We start from the raw sequence: 13,683 nt of genomic DNA, 5'->3' as shown, positions 1-13,683 counted from the left end.
AATTCCAATTCAGTGTTGAAATCTGAAAATAGATGTCAAAAATGTACCTTGGCTGTTTTTGCGTAGTAGAGTGTCCTCCCTCTGAGCTTAAAGTACCGTTTTTTCCAGCGTTGAAAGGAATTTGTCTGTTTCATCAGCATGCCCTCTTTAATAATGGTCTAGGAGGAAGAATACAAACTGGTAAGAAACTCAGTAGCATAGTCTGTTCCCTTTCCTCAAGTCTGAAGGCTCAAAAGGCTGGTACTGTGTCAACACTATACGAGGCCTGATACTGCATTTCCACTGTCAGATCCTGGTTAAGAAACTGTTCTTGAGGAGTACTAAACAAGCACACAGCACAAAGAAGGGATGTCACGAGTCGTCATCATATCTGATTGCTAACCTAACCATCCCACCCTCTTCCTCTCAGAACATATTTTCCAAACCACCACTCCTCGTCCAAATCAGATCTGTTAGCAAATCGGAGATGAAAACTACATTTCATCAGAGCATGGAAACATTAAAACAAGGTTAACACTTTCTTACCCCTCCTTTACAGATTTGCTAGTGCCTTTAAAGTCTTCTTACTCATATTTTGCTATGCAAATTTATAATACAATGATTAATGCTATCTAGATATAGTAACTCAGCCTGCCCCATGCCATTTTAGCAACATCTGACTGCAATTTTTAAACTCTAAATCATGATCATGATTCATGACATACAAACTATCCAAGGATATGGGTCCCCAACAAGAGGGAATTAAATTAGTTTGGTCTGTGCTCCCAATAGCATTTATTTGCACAAGCCAAAACCCATGTATTCGTAAAAGATAAAGTGATTCTGCATGCATGTACAGTATACTCATGAACTTGTGTAAGGTACAATTATAACGGTCATTATAACTCAGGCGGACCAAGGTGTTGTTTGACCAGTCAATGGCTTACATCAATGAATTACTGTTGGGAAGCCCCTGAAACATGCTTTAAAAATGATACTTGCCCTATTTATACACGTTATCCACCCACATGGGAAGACACTAGGTAAAAGGAAGTAACGAGGCACATTATTGTCTTCAGAAACATTCTTACCATGTGGGAGGCATGAGTAACAACTGTTCTTTTGCATCACTGTCCTGGAACCCTTTACTTCACCACAGTGGTCTATGTATCATCAACCCCAAAAGAAGGAAACCGGGCTAGAACCTGGTCCAGTTCATCTGCAATGATCCCATACCACACTGCAACACAACCGCCTCAGCAGTTCTTCAGAGACATGCAGGTTGCTATACTACAGTATAATTCTGTTGCAGGGGATAACGTTCAGGCCTATATAGAACTGCACAACCAGCCGCTGAAAGACAACAATTGTAACAAACCTCTCTCCTGAAGCTTGCAGCATCCATCTCTGGGTACCTTCAACAGGTTACGATTTTAAAAATTGCAAGATAAAAGCCATGACTGTCCTTTCTTGAGAATGAAGCAATGCGAGCTGAATACCGGAAAGAGTCAGAGAAAGTCTGGTCGAGCTAAAGGGGCACTCCACCCCACAGCCACCAAAGCCTGTGACAGAGAGCCGCTGCAGCACAGGAAATCAAGATAGAGCTCTTGTGGTCTACCGTTTCTATAGATTCAAACTTGCTTTTTGCAACCAGTTCATTCAAACACAGTCCAGCATTAGCTCTGAAGACAACCTGGACCTACTCCATTTTACCACCAAGTGTGTCTGGTAGGGGTAGCATGGAACACTAAACTATCAATCAGGCGAATAGAAAAGTGACAGTCCATCTCAGAAACTGACAGCAGACTAGTCACGTGATTGTGAAGTTTCAGATGGAAGGATTAAGATGCAAATTACATTTTTTAAATAGTTAAACAAAATCTCATACAAATTTTAAATAGAGTGCACAGACAGCAAAGTCTTACAAAATAGTACAGTGCTCTCCCTTTATAAAGCTGCCATTTGTACAACAGAACTTGTTATAAGGCGGTATGATCATGACTCCCATTAGCACTGTCATCTGCTATAAGGCAGAGCGCAAATCAGGGCTTTATTTTAAGGCATGTCCATTTGCTCGAGTGCTTTCAACATACTTACTGGTCTGTAGGACAAGTGTTTCATAAATAGATCTTTAACAACATATTGTATAATAGTCTTAAATATTCTGCAAGAAAGCTGACACTTCCTGTATTACTGTGCCGGCATGTATGCAGCGGTATTAGTTAAAAGATCACACACACATGCTGGGAACCAGCGAACACTCCCTCCCTGCAATGTACATAAAACAGCTCTTGTGTTTTTCCAATCAAATTGCAGTTTCAGTCAGCCAAGTGCAGTACTATTATGGGATGTAGTGCGGGTCCGGCAAGCGACTGTACCTCTAAGTGGATTTTTTTATTTCGTTGTTGTGGGATGAATTGTAATATTTCATGTTTTACATTTATTTGGCATTCTTGAAATTCAAGTCAGTATTTACTGTACAAGTTGAGTTGATTTTCTTCAAGAGTGCAATATGCAGCTTGAACCCACAGTGCTTGTCACCTTGAGCGATGCAAGCTATGTGGTTCGCAGAGCTGTTCTTTAGAAACAAACTAAGCGATACATATATTGCAGCATATTACAGCACATCTGCATATTATTAATAACATTCATATATATTTAGTGTTGCGGACAACCACTTGTTTGTGGACAACCAGTGATCTATCTGCCTTGCACTTCAAATCAGTGTCTTGTAACTATGACTATAGCATTATAAAATGGAGTGCTGTACATTTACAAATAGAGCACCACACAGTATCAAATAGATTATTTATATGTTAAGTGGTGCAACCTGTTTTACTATTTTTACCTATTCAACAGTGAAATGTAACACAATAGTCTCTGGCTAGGAGAACACTCCTCTGGAAGCAAGCAAAGCGTTCTCTTCTTTAAGACCACTAGAAGCCCTGCGTCATTTTGGCAGTTTTGGTTTTAAAATGTAATTTTCTCAAGTCGTGTAACAAATATGGGGCTGCTCGTTCATGTACCTTTCTGTCCATATGTATTAAATATTCTCAGAAATTAAAGAGAAAATTACACCTAGAGTCTGCGAGAGCGGGGGCGGTGTGGAAAGTATTTCACATAAGACTAGTTCAAGATCTGCAGTTAGCAAAGACATGAAACTCCAGGTTTGTGTCCGAGGCTGGAACAAGGCGACAATGGTCAGCGGTTTGAAGAATCAAGGGAGAATGAAATGCTTGAGGGAGAATACCAAATGGAGGACTGTCCACCTAAATGGAAAGAAATAGAGCAAACTGTGAAAAAAGCAAGGGCATCATCATCTCTGGGGCCTAATGGAGTCCGTACAGAGTATACAAGAGTGCTTCTGGAGTTCTATTTATTTATAATTCTAAATTGATGAAAGTGGCATGGGAAAAATGAGCTGTACAAAGAGCATGGCGCCAAGCAGGTGGAGTCTTTGCACCAAAAGAAAAAGATTCAACAAGCAGTCAGTTAGTTTTGCCCTATTTCCCTATTAACCCTTTGTGGTCCTATGTCGGACCAGGTGCAACATTACAATTTTTCCTTTCCCGTCCAATGTCGTTTTATCCCCAGAAAAAGCATAGAAAACCTTTCAATGGCCGAGTGAGACCTATAGGAGCCAAATGAAGCCAAAAAAAAAAAAAAAAAAGGGGGTGGGGGGGGGGGGGGTGGGGGCGTATCTCATAGCCCCATCTACCACAGAGATAACATGGACATAAAGGAGGTAGCTGCTTCTGCATCCAACGCTCAAAGAATATCACAGACATTTGCAGAGCTTTTTGAGATGTTATAGTAATAAAATAATGACTTTGATTGCATTATTGAGGAATTTGGTGATAAAACGAGTGATTAGGAAAGGATTTATCAGTATGCACGTCTATAAAGAGGTATGTGAAAAATACAACAAACAAGGGGTGGGGCTTGGCCGTAGACATAGTACCGAGTGTTCTTTTGTGATTCAATGCCTTTTAAACCTGTTTTACTCTAAAAAAAAAAAAAAAAAAAACAGCAAAGGGTTAAACGTAGAAGGCAAAAACGTTGGGCAGCACTTGATTTTTTCAGCGTACCAATGACAATAACAAATTTAGTGAAAGCCTACTTTGGAGATTTGCAATTTAGTTTTTCAACTTCAGAATTCAGCACTACATGGCAATGCCTAGAAGTTGGAATAATGGCAGGATGTACCATTTCTCCACTGGCTTTTACCATGGAAATGGAAGTAATTATTAGGGCATCAAAATGGGTAGTGGGAGGAGTGTGCTTGGCTTCTGGAATGCGACTACCACCAATTCAAACATACATGGATGACTTGACAACCATGAGCACAACAGAAGCCTGCACTAATCGGTTATTGGGCAAATTAACCAATAACATTGAATGGGTACAAATGCAATTCAAGCCCACTATATCAAGAAGCATCTCCATAATTAAAGGTAAAGTAGCAGATAAAAGGTTGTACATTAATAGTGATACCAGTGAAAAGTCTTGGGAGGTGGTACCACGGGGATCTAAAGGACACAGTCAGTGCATGTGGGAGAAGTTAGACAACAAGCAGTGGCAGGGTTGAATAGCATAGACAGTAGCATTTTACTGGGCAAACAAACTCTGGTTCTTTCAGTTTGGTCTACTGCCAAGGCTGCTGTGGCCACTAACTGTGTATGAGGTTTCCCTGACAATAGTTGAGAAGCTGGAAGCTTTAATCAGTTCATACGTCAGGAAATGGTTGGAAGTTCTATGTTGCCTCAGCAGAGAGGGACTTTATGGTAAAGGAATACTGCAGCTACCAGTCTCTGCTCTAACCAAGGAGTAAGTGCGCCAAAGTCCGACTAGAAATGACATTAGTAGATTCACGCTACAAATGCGTAAGGGAGCATGGAATAGGGGGCCTTGGACTCAGTTCAGCTCCTACTAGATGGCACAAGGCAACCCCAGCTCAACGGAGAAAGCTGGTAGTCAACAAGTTGCAAAAGCAGGAGGAGAGAATGAAGTGTGTAAAGGCTGTTTCCTAGGCCAAACAGGGAGAATGGAGGAGATGGGAGTGTGGAACAACACAAGATTGGCAGGCAAGACCTATGGACGTGGAATTTCCTCATCAGATCAACATATGATGTTCTCCCATCACCAAAGAACCTAAACCTCTGGGTGGGTGAGGATTCCTCATGTCCTTGTAACATTAATGCACATTTTGACAGGATGTAAGGTGGGTCTTAGCCAAGGACGGTTTACTTGGTGCCATGACCAGGTGCTGCGATGATTGGCCTTAGCACTGGAAGTGTAACCTGACCAATAAGTTGCCACCAGTTCCACCAAAGCATTACACACAAAAGACAATATTCCTCCATCCAGGAGAGCAACCACCTAGAAAAGGCGTTAAAACCAAGCCTCGCTCGGGACAACTGGAAGCTGCTAGAGACTGGAAAATGCTGGAAGATATTGGTCAACGGCTTATTTTTCCACCTGAGATTGTCACCACTAACCTTCAACCAGACGTTGTCTTGTGGTCTCGATCAGCACGTCTTGTTCATCCGGTAGAGTTAACAGTGCCATGGGAGGATGCTGTGGATGAGTATGCTCAACTAGTTGCTGAAGCGGAACTGCGAGGGTGGAGAGTCCGGGTTTACCCAGTGGAGGTGGGTTGTCGAGGATAATTGTGGCACACTCTACAACACTGTTTTTCAGCGATGTCAGGTTCAGTGGCCAAGAATTGCATCGCACAGTGAAGAACTTATCTGAAGCAGCAGAAAGGAGCAGCAACTGGCTGTGGTTGAGATCTCAAGCACAATAAAAAGAAAGCAACGCTGATGTATGGGTAAGTAAGCTGGGCTGAGTGGGGGACAGAGGGGGGTGTTGCTGGGGACACCAGAATCACAGTCGAGCCCTCTTGAGGTGTCGTGGGCTAGTTGACAAAACACAGAGGATGGAAGGTGCCCACTTGAAGACCCCAGAGATACCTTACTTAACTCAATCCAGACAGTTGTCATGCTGATGCGCTGGGGAGACCGCACTGCGATTCCCGCAGTCGTTGTGTGTGCTGTGAGGCAAAATAAGCTGATCCCTGGAGCCAGCATTACACTTCAGCCATCAACACCAGGCAGAAGGATATCTGCATCACCAGATGGAAAGCAACTCAAATGGATGGAGATGCAGATGGATCACATTAGTTCACTGTAAAGCTACATCTTAGTTGGTGCTTATCTTGGTGAGAGCCATGTTCAAATCCAGATGAAGTTTTAACATCTAATGGAAATCAAAAAGCATGAAATGCAGGAGTGCAGAAATAAAGGACATATATTACATTATACCTAAAAGCCCTGTGAGCAGTCACATTGAAGACCACACAGAAAACAATTGTATTGTGACAGAATAATATTCTACAGTACTATTTTTATTTACTAGTCCGCAATGTACTTCGCAGTAATTAGATAAGTCTCTACTCGCCACCTGAGTGAATGACTGACCGGCTACTGTTTTTCAAACAGTCTTTTCAAAGGCTGCCGCCTGCTTGACAGCTGTGCTGTTCTGGTCAGTCAGTTAGCATCAGGACTAGTGAAAATAAATATATACCAGAGATTGTGGAGTTTTACAACGTAGGAAAACGTGGAAGTGATGTTTTGGATCAGATGGCATGGAAGTATTCTGTGAAAGCTGGCTCCCGACGGTGGTCTGTTCAGGTGTTTTACAATGTATTGGACCTAGCAGCCATCAACTCCGCTGTACTTTACAAAGAAAGAATTTACCAAGGAGAGAATATATTTTACAGTTAGCACAGGAACTTCGCAAGAAGCATTTGGAACAGAGGGAGAGCCAAGCGTGTACCCACAGCTGATGCTGGCAACCCCGCTGACAGCCGCAAGAGACTCCAATGCCAGGTTGGCAAGTGCAAAAAAATAAAACTTCGGACAGCTGTGCCCTGTGCAGAAAAGCTGAGTGGAGAAGCGCATTCTGTACTGATTGTGAACAGCCTTAGACTCAAGATAAATATGTTCTGAATGTGTTTGAATCAAAACATTGCAGGTATTTGATGGCATGACAACTACATGTTATTGTTTATATTCAAATCCATGATTTATTCTTACATGATGTAATGGTCTTTTATATGTGACATCATTTTTACTTATATCTTTAAATATATATTCATTCCAATTCAAACTATTTTATATAAACTTATAACTATATTATCATGCAATGCTAGCTCTGAGGATCAGCCTTGATTGAACCTCCCCAGCTCATCAGCATGCACAACTTTTGAATTAATTTTGTTTATTTAATTATTTTTAACTTTTATATAATTTATTGGAGTTAATTAGTTCATTCTTTTCTGTTGAGTCCCACTGTCATAATCGTGTTCTGTCTATTTATCCATGTATTTTCTTTTATTCTTTTATATGTCGCATTGTCTAATTTTAGCTGTTTTAATACTACAAACTTCACATCTTTATGTCGTGCCCTTGACTGGTGAAGTGCTGTACTATTGGTTCATTCATTTTTTTATTTCTAATAAATTAAAGGTGGTTCTGAATTTGTTTATATAAAAGTTGTTCCAGTCTAACTTATTTTATTTCATCAAATTTTTCACAGGCTATTCCATAGACACTGCTATTTTTACAGTACATAGTATTTAGTGGATACGTGTTCACACACATTTTATATATATATATATATAAACATGCTTTGTTTTTTCAGATGTTTATGTAACAGACTCAATTAAAAAAATATAATTACATCCGACTGTTTCTCCTTTCATTATGCTATTTACAGTGTTTTGAATACAGACTGCTGCGGGGCTTCTAGTTATGAGTATATCTCTGGTCCTTCTAGTGTTAAGATGAAGTTGACCACCAGACACAATATTAAATCAATAAACAAACATGTATCACTTGTCCTGACGCACATGCATCAGCTTATGAAATTAAAAGAACAAGAGAAAAGCACAAGGCAAGCGTATGAATGAATATAATAAAGTAACAGACAAACTAACATTACTAACTGTCAAACTAAATGCACAGCACCCCTACACATGTTAAAAAATTCAGCAGCTCTACATTAATTAAGAATACCTATACAGGAGCAATATTGAGGACATGCACACAATTAATTAAGAGAATAGTGAATCAACCCACCAGAACAGAAAACACCAAGACACATCTGACAAGATTTAATAACCCATCTGAATTTAAGTTTGATGATTATGAGTTATCAGGTTACAAAACAGTACTGTGATCAGTTGTGAAAGAATCGCTAGCACTGCCAAAAAGGTGTTCTTGTAAGTGAAGTTCTTGTTCCTTTAGGTGGAGCATTTACAATGGGGGAAATCAAGGGTGTTCTCGTAGGAGGCATTCCTCTATGCAGAGACAACTGTACCCCTAATGTGGGGGAGGTGCCATGTTGATTAGGAACAATCTCCATAATTTTGGTGTGTGTGTGTCTGTGTAGTGCCCAAATAAGCCCAAAATCAATTTGACAGAGTAAGTCTTCCTCATCAGACTACCACCAGTTGATGGCAATGCAGTAGGACCAAAAACCGAACTGTAATCGTAATGTGTGGTGGTGGTGAAAGGAACTGGTAAATTGCTCCAATATTAAAATGTGAGACAGCTTATGTGGGATAATATCTATCAGATTTCAAGGATAGACAGAGGTATCTCTCTGTCTGTATTCACACTTCCATGTTTGCATGTATCCTAAAAACACAAGATGCTGTTCCACATCCTGTAAATTGATCATTCTAATACTTTACCCTGATATTAACCACCTTTCAAACCTCAGTAGAACCCTGGGGGATACCAGTTAATTTCAGAGCCACTGCTACAATTCATCTACAACTGTAAATAAAGAATGAAACTGGACACATTTCTGAAAAAGCAGAAACCGGTCTAGTGGGGCCATATCCACATGGGAAGTGCTGTGCAGCGCAGGCTGGAGATAACCCAGACCTACCTCATTCATGGCATGTGGTTACAAAATGCAGACATGTTCCCATCAACTGAGAAAGTGTACAGCTCTTCTAAAGCACACAGAAAAGGCACAGTCAACACAGTGGTCAAGCCAACGCCAACCTCCGCCCCCCCCCCAATTATAAGACAGTACAGTACTGAGGACTGGAACAGCGCACTGTACACTAACCAATCCGGTCATACGGGATTTTACCATTTTTGTTTTCATACAATAGTACCTTTTTTTCTTCCTGCTTTATTGCTACCAATTTGTTTGGGAACTCAAACTTAAAATGAGTTCTCTGAAATCAGTACTGTTCACTGGTCAGACAGGGAACAGCCAGTAGTATCAGATTAAATGCAAATTAAAAACAAGCACCAGCAAATAATTTAATAAAAACACCTAGGACCCAATGCAAACAAAACGAGCTCAATGTACTTATGCAACCGCCCCGAGGTTTTTGTCTGTGTAGCGGCACATAAAAAAGCCGCTTTATTTACTAAGCATTTAAAACATCAGTTACGCAAATGTGTCTTTACGCTCCATATTCTTAAAACTCACACCAAAAACAAATGTGAACATGCAAGACAGAACATGGTAATCATTTGACATGTGCATATCGCTCTCTAATAATAATACATTATTATTATTATTATTATTATTATTTATTATTTTATTTTTTTTTTTTTTTTTTTTTTTTTTTTTTTTAAGGTAGTTACGGTAATAAGTGAACGATAGCAGCCGGCAATGGCCGTGTATGAAGATAGATACGTTTCTACACTCCAGCACCTGCATCAGCTAACTGGATAACCCTCACCCACACCACTGCAATAAAAACCCGTTCAATTTCCAAAGAACTGCCTGGAGGCGGTTCCATCGTGCAGCTAGCAGGCCCCTTCTCTCGAGATCCCGGGGGCTATCCGGTAGGAAATGATCAGGCTTTCCAAGGGCTGGACCTTGGCCTGGTACTCTGGCCAGTTCCCTGGAATTTTTCCTGGCTTCCCCGGTTTCTCCAACCCCACTAGCGTTACCTTGCTGCGGATCTGGCCTGAGGTGGACACTTTGCGTATAAGTTTTTGCAGAGACCCAGGCTCCTGCTCCGGCTCGCTATCCGAAGATTCCTCCAAACACCGGGCTGCGGCCTCAGGTCCAGCCGCTACCGCCATCCTAACACTCAACCCGGGGTCTGATAACCAAGGGACGCCGGCGCCACCGGGTGGCCAGAGCGCAGAATCATACAAGAGCATACACTATCGCCATCTTGTGGAATTATACCAAAGTAGGAAACTATCTTAACAGCACAATTGGGAACTAAAACACATTTCAAGTAGGGTTGCCACATCTGAGGTACAAAAAAACAGGACCTCCGAACGAAAGGGTGGGGCCGGGGCTGGGGGAGTAGTTATGATTTAACAGTTTAAACTCTGTTTAGAAATCCTATATTCATCCAATAAGAAGCATACTGTCACAAGTATCGACATTACTAAAACCCTGGTTCCCTGAAAAAGAATGACAACCATTACCGAATGGGAAGAGCCCTCTCTGACCGTCAGTCACTGAGCATATGTAAAAAAGGGGCCTGCTGTGAGGAGGAAGTCCCTCCCACCTTCTGCTGAAGAGGGTCGTCCTCACAGTAGCATATCGCCATTTTCTTTTGAAATGAGAGGTCTGCTGGGGACACGACCTCTAAAGGTAATGGTTATTATTCTCTTTTCAGGGAACAAGGGTTATGGTAATAACCTAATGTTCCCTTTCAATGGAATGACAACCATTACCGAATGGGAAGCTGTACCAAAGCTGTCGATAGCATCAGAGCCCACATGACGCCTAAAGGCATGCTGCCTGCAACACCCTAGAGCCCAGAGAGGGCCTTGCTTGGTTTACAACACCAAGGCAGTAAAAACGTGCAAATGTCTGTCTACCTGTCCATGTAGCAGCATTGCAGAGCTCATCCAAGGAGACGCCATGAAAGAGAGCCCACGAAGTTCTTGGCCCCTGGTAGAATGGGCCGTAATGTCCCCCGGCAAGGGGGAGTCCATCTGTTCATACGCCAAACCTATAGCATCTGCCACCCAGTGCGCTCGACATTGCTTCGATAGGGCCTGACCTCTAGAGCGGGACCCATAGCAGACAAACAGCTGGTTGGACTGTCTTCAGGACGCCGTCCTATCCAAAGAACAGCGCAGAGCCCAAACCGGGCAAAGCGTGTGCTGTCTACGTTCCTCCTCTGACTCGTGCTGGGGAGGTCTGAAAAACCACTGGTTGGTTAATATGGAATGAAGATACCACCTTTTGCAAAACGGCTGGATTTGTTCTTAATGTTACCTGCGAGTCATTTTCAATGAAAGCCATACATGCGTCATTGATGGACAGCGCATGAAGCTCACTTACTTGTTTGCCTGACGTAATGGCTATTAAAAACGCCACCTTCAAAGAAAAAGAGCGCAGTTCTGCTGATGCCATGGGCTCAAATGGGGGACCCGTAAGGACCCGCAATACCAGTTCCAGATCCCACTTGGGGACCATACTTTTCATGGGAGGACGAAGCCTCCGGGCCCCTTTAAGAAATTGCACTGCCAGAAAGTGTGCCCCAGGGGACACAGGGTCAATTTTGTCATGGCACACTGGTATTGCTGCCAGGTATACCTTCAAAGTGGACATGGGTTTTCCCGCATCAAACAGGTGTTGTAAGAAGGTTAGTATTAGGTTAATTATTAGTTTCAATAGGGCATGTCACTGGATCGTGACCTTCAGCAATGCACCAAAACTTTCCATTTATATAAATACTAAGCTCTAGTTCTCAGAGCCCTAGTAGACTGTAGTGTCTCTACTACTGCATCTGGCAAACCTCGTCTGGATAGACGGCTCAGTTCAACGGCCAGACCCAGAGTTGGAGCTGGGCTGGGTTTGGGTGCCATAATAGCCCCTCCACTTGGCTCAGGAGCGAGAGCTGCCACAGTTGACCCGACAACATGTCGGAGAGGAGAGCAAACCAGGGGCACCTCGGCCATCTGGGTGCAACCAGCAAAATCTGTGCTCTCTCCACTCTGATCCTCTCTAGTGTCAGAGGTAATAATGGTAGTGGAGGGAACACATACAAGAGCCCCTGTGTCCAGGGGTGAGCTAGTGCATCTACTCCCAGGTGGCCCCCGTCTCTCTTCATAGAGAACCATAGGGCAATCAGTGGACTCGGCTGTGGCAAAGAGGTCCTAGTGCAGTACGAAACCTCTCCCAAATCTGTTTCACCACTTGAGGATGCAGTCTCCATTCCGAGCTGTCTGGAGCTCTTCTGGACAGGAGGTCTGCTGCCTTGTTGTCCACATCGGGGAGGTGAACCGCCCTGATGGAACACAAGTGTCTGTGCGTCCAGGACAGGAGTCTGTGCTCTGCATGGTGAAGGCCTGGCGAACGTAGGTCACACTGGTGGTTTATGTAGGCTACCACTGTAGTGTTGTCTGTCCTTACCAGCACATGCTTGTGAAAATGAGAGAGCGCTAGTGCTATTGCTTGCAGCTCTTGAGCATTTATATGCACTTGCTGCCAATGTCCCTTCCACTGACCTCTTATACCCCTCCCATTCCAGACCGCTTCCCAGCCCAGGCTGGAGGCGTCTGTAGTGACCACTTCCCTTCTGTGAGGGGATCCGATGGGAGATCCGAAGCACAGATTGCCGGGACGGAGCCACCACGCAGCACGCAGAATTGGTACGCATTGCCTTGAAAGGCGAAGCGCAGATACTTTCTGTGCGCGGAACAGATCGGGACATGGAAGTAGGCATCTTGCAGGTCGATCGATGTGAACCAATCGCCCGGCTGGACAGACTGGAGGATACGCTATGGTGTCAACATGTTGAACTTCCTTTGTTTGAGGAACATGTTGAGGACCCTGAGGTCCAGAATGGGTCTGAAACCGCCGTCCCTCTTGGGAACCAGGAATTACCTGGAGTAGAAACCAAGATCTCCCTTGGAATTGGGAGGGGGCAGGTCTTTCTTAGTCCCCAGCCTCGGTCTCCAGAAGGAGAACCAGTTACCCCTGGCCGGCAGTAGTCCCTTGCCGCTGGCTCTTCCTCTGCCTGCTTGTTTGTTCTGAGGTAGAGGCCGGCGTTCAGGCTCAGTTGCCCCTGCAGGCTGTGAAGGCCACCTTGGGCACTGACTGTAAGCAGGAAGGCGCAAAAATTTGGAAGCAACCTCCGTGGCCTTGTGGGACCTCTCAAGGCTCACATCAATGGTGACCCCAAACGTTTGCCCTGTTGTAATGGGGGCATCCAATAATGCCACCTTCTCGGTCTCTACCACCTTGGCCTGAGTTAGCCACAGGTGTCTTTGGGTGGCTACCGGCGCCACTAGAGACCTGCCTGATGCCTGACCTAACTCCCCCATTAGGTCGGTCATCGCCCTTGTTACCACCAATAGCTCCCCTGTGTCCGTCTCTATTGCCCTCTCCTGCAGCCTCTAAACCAGCTGTGTCTGGTACAAGACCAGTATGGACAGAGCATTGGCCGCCCTGGTTGAAAGTGCCGGTGACACATACGCCTTTTTCCGCATTGCATCCATTGTTCTGCACGGCTTGGATGCGCAGGTCGGGTCTTTGTCCCCTTTGGTGAAGGTGGATCCCTGCACCAGTACTGTGACTGTGTCCCCGATGGTGGGGAACGTGCCTAGACCTGCTTCTTGAGCTCCTGCAGTGTGTAGCAGGGCCTCTGCTGTTCTAGAGGCTGAGGGGGCGGATGCTGGGTTGCTCCAGGATGAG

At 43.9% G+C, this 13,683-nt stretch overlaps 1 protein-coding gene across 2 annotated transcripts in view; it reads right to left on the bottom strand.

Moving 5' to 3' along the window:
* Positions 1 to 10,125, bottom strand: part of LOC121323002 (diacylglycerol kinase delta-like) — a 66,634-nt gene extending 56,509 nt beyond the window's left edge. For both annotated transcript variants that reach the window (XM_041263708.1, XM_041263711.1), the window contains exons 1-2: positions 9,966 to 10,125; positions 48 to 158 (exon numbers count right to left, since the gene is read on the bottom strand). In XM_041263708.1, the coding sequence (XP_041119642.1) occupies positions 48 to 158; positions 9,966 to 10,100 (246 nt within the window). In that variant the 5' untranslated portion in view covers positions 10,101 to 10,125. The remainder of the gene's footprint in view (positions 1 to 47; positions 159 to 9,965) is intronic.
* Positions 10,126 to 13,683: the final 3,558 nt, after the last annotated feature.

The sequence above is a fragment of the Polyodon spathula genome, chromosome 11 (genome assembly GCF_017654505.1).
Source record: "Polyodon spathula isolate WHYD16114869_AA chromosome 11, ASM1765450v1, whole genome shotgun sequence".
NCBI lineage: Eukaryota > Metazoa > Chordata > Actinopteri > Acipenseriformes > Polyodontidae > Polyodon > Polyodon spathula.
This window is presented reverse-complemented; position numbering and strand designations above follow the sequence as displayed.